Below are 16,081 nucleotides of genomic sequence, written 5' to 3'. Positions count from 1 at the left end.
CCTGCTCGAGAGGTTTCGAATTTTCTTCTTACCACTAAAAATAAGGGTAGTTTCCTTTTCAGTACAATTCCCCCCCCCCAAAAAAAACGATTCTAACACTTTTGTTCATATTTCATAAATACAGTTTTGAAAAACAACCAAAATTTTTTCTCTGGGAAAAATCGAGAAGGGGTAGTTTATTCTTAGGGACGATTTTTCTTTCGGACGATTTTCTTAAAAACGACCCATACAATATTCTTCATATTTCATACATAAATATTTCTCTAGCAACCTGATAATATAGTATAACTCATTTGTGCTGAAAAATATACTAGTATAGTAGTTTATTCTTGAGGGTATTTTTACTCTCAAGATTATCTCAAATACGATTGATACCATTTTGTTCATGTTTCATAAATAGATATTTCATTAATAACTTGACAAAATGGATGTGATAGTTTACTCTTGGATTTTTTTTTTACAATTTTTTAAAATATCACTCATGAGATATTATTTTATTAAAAGTATTTTCATTAATACCTTCAACATACGGCATATATGATCTCTTATGGAAAAATCTACAAGAGGGTAGTTTGCTTTTGGGGATTAGTTTTCTTTTGGTGAAGGTTTCCAAAAAGGTCTTGTAATTTTGTTCGTATTTCACAAGAAAATGTCTCATTAATAATTGCACCATAACATGATTTAATTTAAAGAATTAGAGCGAGAAAGTTTAGTGCAGTGGCGCGCACCTCTTATTACTTTTCTGTTCGTGTTTCATTCTTCCACGGATGAAGGTTCTTTTAATCTACTTTTCTAATCATTCAGAGAGTTTCATTCCACTTCCAATGCTTTTACTGTAGTATATTGCTTATTAAGTACTTCTATTATTATTCCAGATACTTTTAATTCGTGTGAAATTTTTGCACCTTCCGAGCCAGATCTGACACTTTCTAAAATTGCACACAACAATGCACAACTGTGATCAAAATGAGTGATTTTGTGCTAAATTCTGACACTGGCAAGTAGTTCGATGGTTAAATCTGTAATCCTTAATTACAAGTACTATTTCAAGAAGAAAGAATTTCAACGTGAGTAAATATTGGCAATTAGCTATTGGAAAGCCGTTACGAAAACCAAACTAAAAACGAAGTTTCTAAAAAGTCCCTTTAAATACCATGGACAGGCGATTGACAAATCAAAGGTAGGAGTTAGTTCACATTTTCTACTTTTAACCAGGGGTAAAAGTGGACCTGAAAGGGTAGGAGGACGGTAGGTCACTCCGTCCTCCTTCCTATCTTTGCCCATTGTAATTTTTTAGGAACTGGGGCGACGCCATACATATTTTTGGAGGTGAGGGGACGGCATCCCCCGCGTTCCCCCTCACTTTTATCTCTGCTTTTAACCAAGCTCAACCAAGCATTTGCTTATATTTTTCAGGTGTCCTTTACCATGTATCCTAGTAATGACCCTATCCTGATATTTGGGTATCCACCATAATTACTGTTCTTAAGAAAAATAACAATTGTGACAATTGTGACTCATATTGTTCAATTGCAATTATGTGAAAACAGAGACAATTGCAATCACTTTCTTTTGAAAGTAATTTGAACAATACGAGCTGTGACAATTGCGACAACATTCTTATCATCTGATAAGCTTGTATGAAATTTAGAATCAACATTTGATATTGATGCTAAAAACTACCCCAAGACGTTGAGTACGATAATTGCTAAGATTACGACAGCACCCTATTTGTTGTATCCGGCAGCACCCGTAAGATTACAGAAACACATGACTGCATCTTCAAGAAGCCGTCAATAGATGATCAATAAGATCGTCAAACGGTTTGCAATCCAATTAAGAACTGCAATAAAGAATTTATCCAAGTTTACATTATTCATAGTATTCATGTTGACTTGGACAGCACCAAAGATTAAACGAATATATATCCAGGATGAATAACCAAAGTGAAGGTTAGTTACTCATCAACTGAGGAACTCGTGCTTCTATGAAATTAGAATAATTCTTGAATTATTTTGCACAACATTGGCTAGAAAACGAAGATATTAATGTGAATAAATGGGCCTGCTATAGGAAAGACACAGTACTAATAATGCAGTAGAAGAACGAAATAATACGCTTAATCCATACAGAGATTTGATTTCCTGCCACAAGAAGTCGGAGGAAGAATGAACCTGATGTTTATGAGAGTGGAACTTATCCTGAAACGGAGCAAAAGAAAGGGACTATACATACGTAATCGTTCAGAAGTACCAGTTACTGGTGATTTCTGAGATTATCAAAGTTTTAGTCCATGCCTGAAGTCTAGATTTATGCACCAACTAATGTGAAACTGACGACGCATAATAATACTGATATCTCATCTCCTTATATGATATAAGATAATAGTACTAGCTAAGGAAGTGATAAATAACAGAAAAATACTACAAGGTGAAGATCAACACTGATTTTAATTATACTGAAACAATTAAGCATTAGGTCTGGGTTCCAACTAATTTGCCGGTCTCAGGTTTGTTAAAAGTACGAGAAATATCCGAGAATAACATTCTTCTTTCAAGGATAAGTCACGAAATTAACGAAGAGGTAATTCCAAGACGGACAAAACCCACAAAGCCTTATTCCATAACAATGTCTGAATTTAACATTATTTTCTCTCCAAATTCTTAAAAGACCTTTTATAGGGTCTACCTATATAAACGCAAGGTCAAATAAATGTACTTCCGTAACAATTTTTGTTTCCTTACGAAAAATTTGTTAGTTCATTTCTATAACTCATCATTCTAACTTCGTATATTTTCTACTGACAAAATCTAAGTTCAATAAGTTAACATACTGCAAATATACTACTACTACTACTACTACTACTACTACTACTACTACTACTACTACTAATAATAATAATAATAATAATAATAATAATAATAATAATATACGTATGCATGTGTATATATGTATGTATGAATTCTAAATTATGATTGCCTTTGTTTTGTTAGATTTGCATTTAGTAGGAGTCTATGTAAAAACTCGACACTTCTGAAAAATTTGTGCCCCTCTTAAAAAAAAAAAAAAAAAAAAAAAAAAAAAAAAAAAAAACCTGCTGTGCGAGCTGACTTCAGGACACCAATTTTTTTTACTTATATTAACGGCCAGAATATATAAAAGAAACTCTAAAATGAGTCTGTGTCTTTACTTAGCCAATAAAAATTAATTTATTTCTATATTCGTGACACATATTGCTGTATATTTTACATGCTGATTGCTTCTGGCTATGCCCCGTATCTGGTGTGTGCAGTTAATTCATAATATTTCCGTCAGATGGCAATATCATACATGGTTTGGTACAATAGCGCCGTGTCGTGAACTATAACTACACGAAATCCATCCTGGTTCACGCCTTGCTACAGCTACGTCAATATAATGGAATGATTAAAAAAAAAAAAAGAAAAAATAGACAGGCAGGAGCTGAGATAGAGAGAGAGAGAAAGGTAGAGAGAGTGAGAAAAGAAGAGAAAAAAGGAAATTTGGTAATTTTTCAATGCAATATTCAATCAAAACATTGGATGCAGCCTTTCCAGAATTTAAATTGTAATCTCACTTCATGGTAAATTAACAACAAATAAGGAAACCATCATAAATAAAATAACATTTAAAAAAAGGAATGAATGAATGCAGAAGAAACGACACGAAATACAAAGACAGGACTAGGTTTTCATTCTATTTTTTGACATGTAATGTATGCAATTAATTTACTATTTGAAAAAAAAAATCATAACGAATTCTTGTTCAACGTATGGTGTTATTTTTACCTTTTATGATTGTATTTTGGGCTATCAGTGACTACGTTTATACTTTGTTTATATTGAAAGATTAGACTATTTTTCATCTATTAACAATAATAATAGATAGTGCAGTTTGATGAGAAACTGGGCGGATCGTGTTTTTTTGAAGGAAGTTTAACCAGATCCTCTGTTTCGCACAAAATGGCCTGTCATTTGCTACAATGTATAACAGCATACGTAAAGATTAACCACATCAATAAGGTTCTTTTATTAATAAAACTAGCCATATTATACAAGTATTATTATATTATTACAAATGAGCAGCAGCCATTGGCTAATTGGTTGGATTAAAGTTACCATTCCTTTCACCAACGTGGAACGTGGATCTACAGCTATTTGAAACGTGAATCTACAGCTAATGTGAGATCACATAAGCTCTAATTGGGAACTGAACCTACGGTACGTACACTAACTTTAAGCAACAGGAAGCACAACAATAATTCCTAGGACATTGAGAAAGAATTCATGGATCTTAGATTTCCATTGAAATACAAATTTTAAATTTTAGTTCAAACACAAATTGGAAACACTAATATAAAATAATCAGGGACGTCATTTAGCGTGTGCATAAAGGGGCAATTTTCTCTCCTACATTTGCTATACACGCCGAATTATTTACCTTGAAACGCCCTTGTAAGTTTTAAACTAATACATTAAAAAAGTAAATAAACGCTGAAATTTTGTATGATGCAAATATCGACAGAGTACATTGACACCCTTTGCAATATTACATATTAACAGTGTTGCCAATCCAAAATAAAGTCTGGTTTTTCAAATGACACTATAGTAGATTATTACACACTTCAAGTCTACGTTTTAAACGATAACTTACAATACTACATTTATTATTCACTGCTAGAAACGAAAAATACAACAATATTCACATACAATCAAATTTTGGCGGCCTCTACAACAGGGTGCGAAATCATAACAGTCGAAGTAGGAGTAGGGAAGGAAATAGGAGTGTTTTCTTTTTAATACTCGAATGTTTCGATATAGTAGAAGGTTTACTTATATTTGAATATTCATAATTATTAAACTGAATACCGCTAACCATTAGTTGCAAGTTAATTACATAAATACATATATGTTAATTACATATGAATTAGTGTGAGTAATTTGCAAATTTCTGGCAGTAGTACCACTTGATTGAATCCGTATAGTAACTTTAGTAGAAGTTTTCTTCCAAAATGATTACGTGGTGGAATTTCCCTCAATTCCCCAGTATTTGGAACGCTACCCTCAACAATAATAACGCAAGTGAGACGGGTGTGACAATGTACAAGAAAGTACCTTACGTCGAATAATATGATCTTGATATGCCGCATTTGTAATAAATAGGAACGGAGTTACAAGGAACTGAAAATCTGATTTTTCTCGAAATGTTTTAGCTCGAAAAAGTGTTAACATAATATCATAATGCTGTTTACGGCAATTTCATATTTCAAACCGTTCCGGAAAGATGACATTAGTAAAACCAGTGAGTGTGCTCATGAGATGCCATGATATTTAAATGAGTATGCTCATGGGATGCCATAATATATAAATAAGTATGTTCAAATTAAATGAGTTACAGTACAAGAAATTGGTGTATGTGTAGAAGAAACTAATGCATAGGACGTTTTTTTTTTTATGTTGTAACAACGACTGAACTCCAAACTCATGTGCATAGTTACTGTATTTTTGAGTTGCGATAAACAACTAACATTTTCGTTCAGACAAGTTGTTAAAATGAAATATCTCGATGATGAAGTGTTAGACTACTGACAAGTCTGAAACTTGATCAGTAGCGGCCAAGGGCGCCCATATTGTGATTTCCAAGGGGGGACAAATATAAGGGACATTTCAAATATAGTTTCAAATTTTGCTGTAACTATTCTAAAAATGCTGTCGAGTTTTCGATATTCCGAAGTACAATTTCCACTAGGAGGGCGAGCGCCCTCCCTTTCCCCCCTAATGGGCGCCCTTGGTAGCGGCCGAGAATTATTGGATATTTACGGTGGCTGCGAATAAGGAAGCAAGAGGGGGGCAGTTGCCTCCACATTTTTGAAGTGACCCCTTAATGTATATAGTTTCATTTGGAAATGTAAAGTTTTTGTATGTATTACTGGTTCATAGAAAAAAATGGTGTCATAAATATTTGTCGTTGCGTGAGCACGTATTGTTGTCTTCCCGTGGAGTTAAGAAAGGTACAGGAATTGCGTTTTAGTTGCAATTCAAAGCAGTTAATATAGCAATTGCGTATTTCTTTAAATGTCGTAAAATATGCTTGTAGTATTTACTGTCATTCATTTTCTAAGAGTAATAACACATATTTAATGGCATGTATGGAATTAAAAATATAAGTTGTTCATTAATCCCCAGTAACTTCTGCAAAACAGGCCTCATTATTTATTACTATGATTAATATTATCCTTTCTGTTTATTTGTTTTAAAAATATGTTATTAAATAATCTGATCACACAATTTTCCGGACAGAATTTCAAGATATTCATGAGCAAGGAATCAAATATCTTCTTACACCTCCGTTTAAGAGTAGATACGTATAAAGGCTAATACCTACTTGAGTTCCTCTTGTCAATTTACTTAATAAAATATGAAATACGATATACGGTATTTTAACTGAAAAAGATAGTATCCTATTAGTTATACAACCTCTCGTCAAAAAAAGTGTTAGGAACAACCAGGAAAACTGACATTGATATACAAATATTCAGATTATGTCTTGCCAACCCCACTTTTAACATCAAATTGCCGCCACTGGATATTTACATGTGTACTGCATAGTTTAGTGCAAATTTACCTCTTTACTGCATATCATAGCAAGTTTTGCTGTATAGTTGAAGAATAGTTTGATGTTTTTCACTGAATATTGATAGGAAGTCTACTTGCTAAATTGCAGAAACTGTTACGTAATGTTATAGAAACAGAGGAAAGCAAATTTATAAATTTCCCACAAATACATCGTTTTAAACAGTACAGCAATCTCTACCCATGTTTTCCGTATCTCTGGAACGGTTCAAATTCCAAGTAACTATAAATGGTATTTATTAACTGGTAAATTTCGAAATAGATGCTTAAACATACGAGTTTTGCTTACGTATACTTACTATAATTGGTTTGTTGATTTAAGGTTTAGCATCTCCATCAACAGGGAGGTCATATGGGACTTAGACCCATAATTGAGACATTGAGATGCTTAATGGCATCTGAACTACATAAGTTACCGCCGGGAATCGAACTAAATTCTCTTCCGTCGAAGGCATGTACGCTATGTATGGGTCACGGCGGCTCAGTGGTAGAGCGTTCACCTCTCGTGTACGGGGTCCTTGATTCTATCCCAGCTCCCTCTAAGTGAGCTTTGTGGTGGACAAACGCCGTGTGCGTGGGTTTTCTCGGAGTTCTCCCATTTCCTCCCACTTTCTTCATTGAACCATTTTCATTCATTTCTCATCATCATCGTCTGCTTTAGCCTAGCCGGCATAACGTGGGATGTAAAACTTGAAGATTTCATTTTATTTTGCTAAGTTAGGTAGCCACGAGGGAGCTCTCACCCAATATAATATTTAATATATCAAATACAATAGTTTATTTCTTACTTAATAAAGTTATGAAATGTATGAAAATAATGGTTGTTTTATGTGTAGTACATCAAGTTGCATACGTATTCGCGACTACGCTTGTATGCCATTGTTTTGCCCTCTTCCCTTGAAAAAAGTCCTGCGGGGTCTTCGCTTCTAACATTATTCCTGTTTATTACAAATACGTCATAGTATGATCAACACTAAGATACTTTCAATGTGCATTGTCATGCCCATCGCGTGTTTTTACAAGACGGAGTCAAAAGTTTTGTATTATTCTGGTACACAACATATCTGTATTTTTTTTAGTACACTGCAATGAAAACAGGTGAACGTTCAAACTACAGCCCCTCACATTGGACTATCTGTAGCCATATTCTTGCCAGTTCCTCGAACCCATGTCGATATTAAATCGTGCCGTTAGATACAAAGAAGTCAGTCACTGCTGTTCCTACTTCTTGCATGGTTTCAGGAAGTGTGCCAATGGACCGAAGAGATAGTAATCTAAAGGGGAAAGCCAGGAATTATATGCGAAGTGTGGCATTAGTTTGATACCATGAAGTTCCTGAATTTTGCGCTGCGTTTTTCGAGCCGAGTGTGGTTTTCCGTTATTCTGGTGCAGCAGGATGCGTTTTCCGTTCACTATGCACGACATTTATTGTGTAGTGCAGCATACATCCACCCGAACTGTTCGGAATAAAGATCAACATTGATGGTACGACCGTTAGTTCCTCGTAGTTCCACCACACACAGAGCATGATTTTATGCTCGAAACGGATCTGTTTGACAACCGGTTCTGGAAGTTGGCCTTTACCCCAATTATTTAATTTCTTATAAGGGCATGCAAACATGAAAGATAGATTAAATAATTGTTAATCTACTGTTTTGAGGTGACTTAATAATAACAATAATAATAGTAATAATATTACTAATAATAGTGAATAATAGGAAAATTACAATATTAGACATTGGAGTCAATATGACACCGAGGTCTGATGTGTTACCTTTTTATTTAACAACGTTACTAAAAATAACTAACTTTTAATATTTGGATTATATAAAGAACTGGACTAGGTCAAGGAATACAAAAATAATGAGTAACCGCAAACATCGTGCAAAAGTAAAATAAAATAAGAAGAAATATATAATATTAGATATTGGAGTCAATATGACCACAAGGTCTTGTGTGTTCTTGCTACTTAACAACGTTATTTAAAATAATTAAATTTTAATTTTTGGGTTATGTAAAGAACTAGACTAGGTGGAGGAATATTAAAATAATCAGCAACCGAAAACAAAATACAAAAAGAAAATTAAAATAAATAAATAAATAAAAATAAAAAATATGTATCCCTTGGAGTCATATTGACCCCAAGGACATACTAGGAGGGTTAACTAGATAGAAAGCATATTTTACTTTGTTTGTGTACGTAAACATACTTACGTTTTGCCAATAATTTCTAGTTGTTCCTCTGTAAGCCATTCAGCACACTGAATCATCTTGTGTGGGTTTACAGGTGCTTCGTATACTTGTTCCTCAATCTCCTTTTGCGGGCAATTGGAGTACGCAGTCGAAACGTAAACGAAAGCCTGTGAGGAAACATGAAATATCGAACATAAATACAAGAAATCATTGCAGTTGCAGTCAAAATACTTAAACACTTCCATTAATTCTCTAATAATATAGATTTAGGTTATTTTTACACTGTTGAGAAACTCTACAATATTATTAGTGAATATCGGAAAACGAAAAATGTCATAAATGGGACATAATAGACATCATTTAGCTAACAAAATGACATGAGTGAGTGTAAATCCTCATGCGCAGTTTTCGAGAAAAAGGAATGTTTTTTGTATGCTGTACGATAACCACGCTATTTATTAAGACGAAGTTAATACTAAGGTATACCCAGACCAAGTTTTTCTTTACACTAGCAAGGCGACACTAGATAGAATCTTTACTGAGTTACTGAGTTATGGTCCAAAAATCTTTAAAAATTCGTTTTCACTATAAAATTATGCAAAAATGATGCACATATAAATCTATTAATGATATGTACTTATCTAACTAACTCTACGGCTTATGCAACCCGGAGGTTCAATGCCGTGTTAAAAAAGCACTCCATTGACTTCTATCCTGGATCCAGTTTCTACTCGGTATTCCTATCTCTGCGAGATCCATCTTAATCTTGTCGTCCATTTGAGGTCTTCCTAATTGTCGTTTTCCAATCGGACTTCCAGCTAAAACTTTTACAACGTTCTTACCTTCTATCCTAGCTGAATGACCCAGATTGCCCAACCGAGCCTCCTAGATTTGATGATCTTAATGTTAGGTGAACGATAAAAAATATGTAGTTCCTCGTTATGAAGTTTCCGCCATTCCCCATTCCCGTTTCTCTTGAATCCGAATATTCGCCTCAGGATCTTGTGCTCAAATACTTTCAGTATATGTTCTTCCCTCAGAGTAAGTCACCGTGTTTCGCAACCATACAACACAACAGGCATGATTATCGTTTTATATATTTTAATTTTAAAATTTTTCGACAGAATTCGCGACGATAAAAGACTTTGTACTGAATAATAACACGAATTCCCTGCTTTCAGTCAACATTTAATTTCTTCGTGAATATGTTTTTCGTTTGTCAATATTGATCCTATTGATCCTATTTATCGAAAGCATTATTTGATATTTTAACGGATACATAATTTGCAACATTACGATCCCGGCGAATTTCCATATGCTTAAGGGCAAATTGTCAGACGTAGCTTTCAAGAAAATCGAGAAAACGAATATTAATAGCATTAAAATGTACGTCGTTCATCGCTAATAAAAGTAAATAGTTTTTATTCTACTGAAGCAGATTGTTAATTTATGTACGTCCTGTTTTTCTAAAACAAAATAATAGTAATAAAACTCACGATTAACTAGCAGATTGTACCTATTATTGTCTTCTAATAGTGACACCCATATTCCTAACAGTAACGAACTTACTTGTAACACCGACGCGTACTTCTACCTGTGAGACGCTGAAATATACTTCACAGTGTAGGTACCTAGATCGCTCAAACATATAAAGCTCTGCATGAAAACCAGAGTATCATTTTCCATAATTGAATCTGAAGAGTTTTCTAAGGTAGATTTCGGAAATCTATTTTTGTTAATCTTTACATGAATTTAAGTAGTTAATATATATTATAAAATTGAAAGTGACAATGTTTGTGACTTAATCTCGAACCACTGGACCGATCTCAATCAAATTTTCAACATAGACTGGGAAGTTTCTCTATGGCAAATTTCATTTTAATGTTAGAACTTATGGAGAAAGAGAGGAGGGATATATAATATAATAACTCTCGAACCACCCGACCGATCTAGATCAAATTTTCAACATAGATGAAGTTCGGGTCTTCATAATTTTACTTTGGCAGTGCAGATTAGGGGATGGTGAAGGGGGAGAGATATTTTAAAATAATCGAAAATGACCAATATTAGTGTTGATTAGGGATGCGCACGAGACAAGATTTGAGACTGTGTCGTCTCGAAAATGTGCTGTAAAAGTGATGTCTCGACTCGCAAAATATATATTTTTCTATTGGAAGAGCTGTGTCTCGACTCGAATTTTGTCAGGAAAATTCTGTCTTGACTCGTCTCGTGCGCATCCCTACTGTTGAATCTATAGTTTTCGGGGTCGCTGCGATGAACAATAACATTTCCGATGCTGTTTAAATCCAAATTCAGCCCCGCAACTTGGGGAAGGGGGAGATATATAAAAGTGATTGAAAATTACCAATATTAGTGCCGAATCTAGAGTTTTTGTGGTCGCTGAGATGAACAGTGATACTTGATGCCGTTTAAATCTATGCCACCAAAAACAAAAATAGCATATTTCACCGGTACCAAAAACATGAGCTAAGGAGTTGTGCATTTAAAATTTTTATTTCAACCCAGCGAAGCGGGTAACCGACGCCAGTTCATGTTGAAACGAAAATAAATCAATGATTTCGGTGTTGAACAGGATGTTTAGAAGCGGTATAGCGTCCATGGAAACCATAAAAGCGTCGCTTTCCCTGAGCAAACAGAACAAGTATTAAATGATGTAATAATGATTTCAGAATATTACATTAAATATTCAGGATAATGCATTAAAAATAACAACTTTCTTTAAGTAACAAACTATGCTACGCTGCTGAATTTAATTGGTATCGAACTCTGATTTGGAGAGCCATAATCAAAGATTATGTGTTAAATACACATTACTCTGTTCAGATTGGCTGAAGATCGCACGGTGGTTCAGTATTACAGCACTCACTTCTGGTGCGAAGAGTCCTTGGTTTGTTCCAAGACATGTAAGTTTGTGATGGTAGACAACATCATGTGCGTGGGTGTTCCTGAGATTCTCCCATTTCTTCCCATGTTCTCATGCCATCAATTCATTTGACAATCATTCACTTTCCTTAATCACCCATCTCCCTTAGCCTACAGGGCATAATCGTAGGACGTAAAACTGAATAATTTCATTTTCATTTATAACATTGTGTGAGCGATCATAATACTTCATAAACTATGATATTAGGGAGTTTGTTTTCATTTCTTTTCTACCTTACCAAAGCAGTACGTGCTACAAAATATTACGTAAATTAGTGCTAACTTGAAAACAAATTTTCTCTCAGAAAAGAAACATTATTAAGATATTGAGGCGGTATCTTTGTGGACAGTTGCTGTATTTGTCTAGCAACAGAATGTCATCACGCAGCAAATAGTTATTTCTTGTCTTTCTTCTAAATTTGACGTCAATATTTCTTTTCTGAGAGTAGACTCATACGTAATACTAAACTTCAAACAAAAACTGGCTATTCACCCATTCACGCATGCTCGTACGCAAATCAATCAAATTCTAACATAAACACACAGAGACGAAAATGAAAATTTCGTAATAGGTGGCTAATATTTATTCTTTGTTCCATCTTTACTCTTTGTTGTGTCACTAATAAATATAATACACAAGTTTTCTTTTCGTGTTTTATTAGTGCCTATCAGGTGCGTACATAGAACATTTCAAGGTTAGTCTACTTTCGAATAAGGCAGCAAGAACCCCTTCCTTATTCTTCCTTTATTTCGGCTTGAAATATGTTCGTTATGGCACTTTCTCCTTAAGCAAACACAAACCAACAACATAATGTGTATTGTTATGTAAAACAAGGTCGGGACGAACTCATGAGTGAGCACAAAGCAGCAACGTTGACGCAAAAACCCTATGTTAAGAAATGTATACTGGTCGGTAACGTTATTACTCCACTAGTTTTCAATTAGAATATATCTATTGTTGCAATTTTCAGATTTGACGTCCTTCATTAACTTCACCTAATACAAACGTATTCATTTCTAATGTTATCGTGGTAGTGCTAGTAATAATATCCGACTCATCTCGCTCGAACATTCGGTTTCGGATCGCAAATCGCAATTCACCATTGGGTTCCAGTCCATTCAAGAGAATGAGTGTTTTCAAGTGTCCTTGAATTTTCTGTATCTGTGCCCCTGTCAGCTTGGATTTCGTAGACTATAGAATAGGATGGCTAAAGAGTTAACGCAGAAGACAAGATCCGGATTGGGACGATGCTTAAAGAAAAGAAAAAAAGAAAGAGAAAAATAAAAGAAAAAGAAGGAGAGAGAGAAAAGTGGTAGAGCATTCATTTCTGGTGAGGAGGTGTCTAGTTCGATCCGGGCCATGTAAGTTTGTGGTGGACAATATTGTATCCGTAGGTTTTCTCGCGGTTTTTTCGTTCCTTCCTATTCTCTCATTACACCAATTCTTCCATTACTATTCACTTTCATTAATCATCCAGTTTCTTTTGCCTATGGGGCATTACCATGGGGCGTTAAATGATAGATACCAATTTTATCAGGATAAATATTCTGTTATCATTGGCAAATAACTTGCTTCAAGTTTGAAATCTTCTAAGCATGACTGTTGTCTGCTATTCTCTTCATTTTGATGCTATCTATTTTAATTTGTCTCAATTATTTTCTTTTTCATTTCCTCTTTCACCTTCTCAAATACCTTCTATCGAACACCTATTAAAACAATTTCTTCTTGGACAATGTTCTAGGTTTCTTTTATTATTTTTAAAATTATCTCCAGTATTATCCACTCTCCAGATCTTTCTAACACTTCGTCGTTGATTTTTCATTCATCTGGCTAATTTGACCATTCTACTCTATTCCCACATTTCGAAAATTTTCAGTTGTGGTTTGCTGTTCTTTCGTGACACTCCGAAATCGTGCTCCGAATAGTACAATACTCCATTATATGTAAATAACTAGTGAGTTCTTTTCGTAATTCTTTACATTCAATGACACAAAATATGATTTTCATCTTTCAAGAGGCTTCTTTCACCATTCTTACTTTACCGTTCAGATCTTCACTAATAAAATCCCCCCCCCCCCTCATAGATACTTAAAACTGTTCAATTTAACATGGCTTTGAGAGGAACAACTGTAAAAGTTTCGATCATCTGTGCCGATCGTACTCTTATTTCTCAAGAATAAAATCATAGATTTGGGATAAAACTGTTTTGAAAGTATCAAATGACTTTCTTTCGTATGGCTTGACAAATTTCTAAAATTGCTCAACACTAAAAAACCGAAACAGATAAAAATGTCTGCAAAACGACCTGCATACGAAAACGATAATAGATCTGGATATTTTTGGAAGGGGACATACATTCTAAAAGAATAACAAATCATTTGAATTGTTAAAAAATTCTGCTAAAAGTCACTCCAAATAACGTAACTTTTCAGAATTTAGACAACACTATTAAACGGAGTGGTAAAAGTTCTAAATTTGCTGTTTACTGTTAAGAAGAGTCCTATTAACATTGTGACAATACGATGATGAAATATTACTCAGTCCTAAGTAAAATACCCCGAAATTTATCACTCTAAACTCATTTTTATGCCTAGATATCGTCAGTGGTTTTAACTCTAGGTTAGACTTACATATACCAGTTACTTCGAAGACATTAAAATATACGCAAAATTACAGAAATTGTGTTGTGCGTAATCGTGGACTCAGTATAGAAGAAAATTGCGAACTCACATTCCTAATTCCATTTGAGTATTATCATTGGTTTCTATCGTAATCATACCTATCTTTGATTGATAATTAAGAATTTTATCTGCATTTTTTTTTTCAATTTCGAAAGTTATATGTTTCACTACAAGTATCACAAGAATCCCCGAGAATTTATTTCAAATAACATACTACAATATACGTTGGACCATAAGCAAGGAATACTTTCCTTGTCTGTAAATGAAACCTCCTAGTATATGCCGTATATTTTTGTTACAATGCATTGAAAACAAGAAGTAAAATGCCTTGTTTTCCTCATATTCATTTTAACTATTGTTTCAAAGTTTGACAACAAGAAAAAAAATGCGAATTTTAATCGAAATGACAATATAAAATATACATTTTAACAAATGAACGAAACACAAATAAAGACCACAAGGGGAAAAAAGGTGAAATGTATAATTTTGTTCGAAATCAATTTATGAATATCAGTGGGTACTGCTTGAGAAGTAGAATCTCCGATCTCCGAATATTATAGACAAATAGTGCATACATTATTTACAGTCAATAGCTTTTTTGTTCCTGCTACATACAAGCTCGGTAAGTAGGCTGTAGTTTCAAAGTTCAAAATTCAATTTCCAGAGATTGAATAAAAGTTGGCCTTTCGCCTTTACTCCCCGTGGCCTTCAAGTACAAAGTTATGAACTTACCTGGAGCTTCTCCATCTGTTTACATAGTTCTAGAATGGACCTAGTGCCAAAGACATTGGTCTGTATAGCCGCTTTGAGTTTTTCATTGAAACGTACAGTGGCAGCGGAATGAAATACAATGGAAACTTGCTTTTTGAGAAGACTCTGGTCAGCTTCGCTGAGTCCCAAGTTTGGTTGAGAAATATCACCGGAGACTGCCGTTACTTTGTGGAACGCCTTCGGAAATTCTTTGTTTAGAAGCTCAAATACCTGCAACAAAAATTTACTTTACAATAGTTGTTTTACACTTATTATTTATAATATGTGAAGAAAATACAATTAAATAAAAACATTAAGATTAACTTTAATAAGCCATCACTAGGTAGTAAGGATACCTATGACTTATAACATGTACAAAGTTCTTGTGAAATTGTTTAGTTGCTCGAAGCTAGTAGTTGCATTTGGACGTTACAGTTGTGCGTGCATGACTAGAATTACTCCCACCTTATTGCGTATATGTATAATCTGTTTTCTCAATTAAACAAAAAAAAAAAAAAAAAAAGTAGATTTCCAAGTGTTAACAGTATACAGGTTTGAAAGTCGAGAAGCAGGAATAGATTTTCCTTACTCTATGTTAGTTTCTTTTAACGATTTTCCCAAGAAAGTTACGCTATCTTCTGTGTGAGAACTTTTTAAGGATTAGAAGTTATATCATTAACCGAATCAAGGATTAACATATTACATATTATGTTTCACTAAAAGAATTCTTCAAGCTACAGCTATAATCACTGGATGGTCATAGAGGTGCTTTCTGCCAAATCTTTTCCTCTTGAAATTCGGTTTGGGCCCGTTCCTGTTTACACTACCCGATATTGAAGATATTCCTTAAAAAATGCATTATT

At 34.1% G+C, this 16,081-nt stretch overlaps 1 protein-coding gene across 2 annotated transcripts in view; it reads right to left on the bottom strand.

Moving 5' to 3' along the window:
• The window catches only part of LOC145662691 (putative fatty acyl-CoA reductase CG5065), a 190,500-nt gene that overhangs the window by 44,858 nt on the left and 129,561 nt on the right, over positions 1–16,081 (bottom strand). For both annotated transcript variants that reach the window (XM_081728523.1, XM_081728522.1), the window contains exons 3-4: positions 15,201–15,449; positions 8,865–9,010 (exon numbers count right to left, since the gene is read on the bottom strand). In XM_081728523.1, coding sequence (XP_081584649.1) covers positions 8,865–9,010; positions 15,201–15,449 — 395 coding nt within the window. The remainder of the gene's footprint in view (positions 1–8,864; positions 9,011–15,200; positions 15,450–16,081) is intronic.

This window comes from Thermobia domestica, chromosome 10 (genome assembly GCF_964235325.1).
Source record: "Thermobia domestica chromosome 10, izTheDome1.hap1.1, whole genome shotgun sequence".
Taxonomy (NCBI): Eukaryota; Metazoa; Arthropoda; class Insecta; order Zygentoma; family Lepismatidae; genus Thermobia; species Thermobia domestica.
Note: the sequence above shows the minus strand (reverse complement) of the source record. Positions and strands in the feature narration are given on the sequence as shown.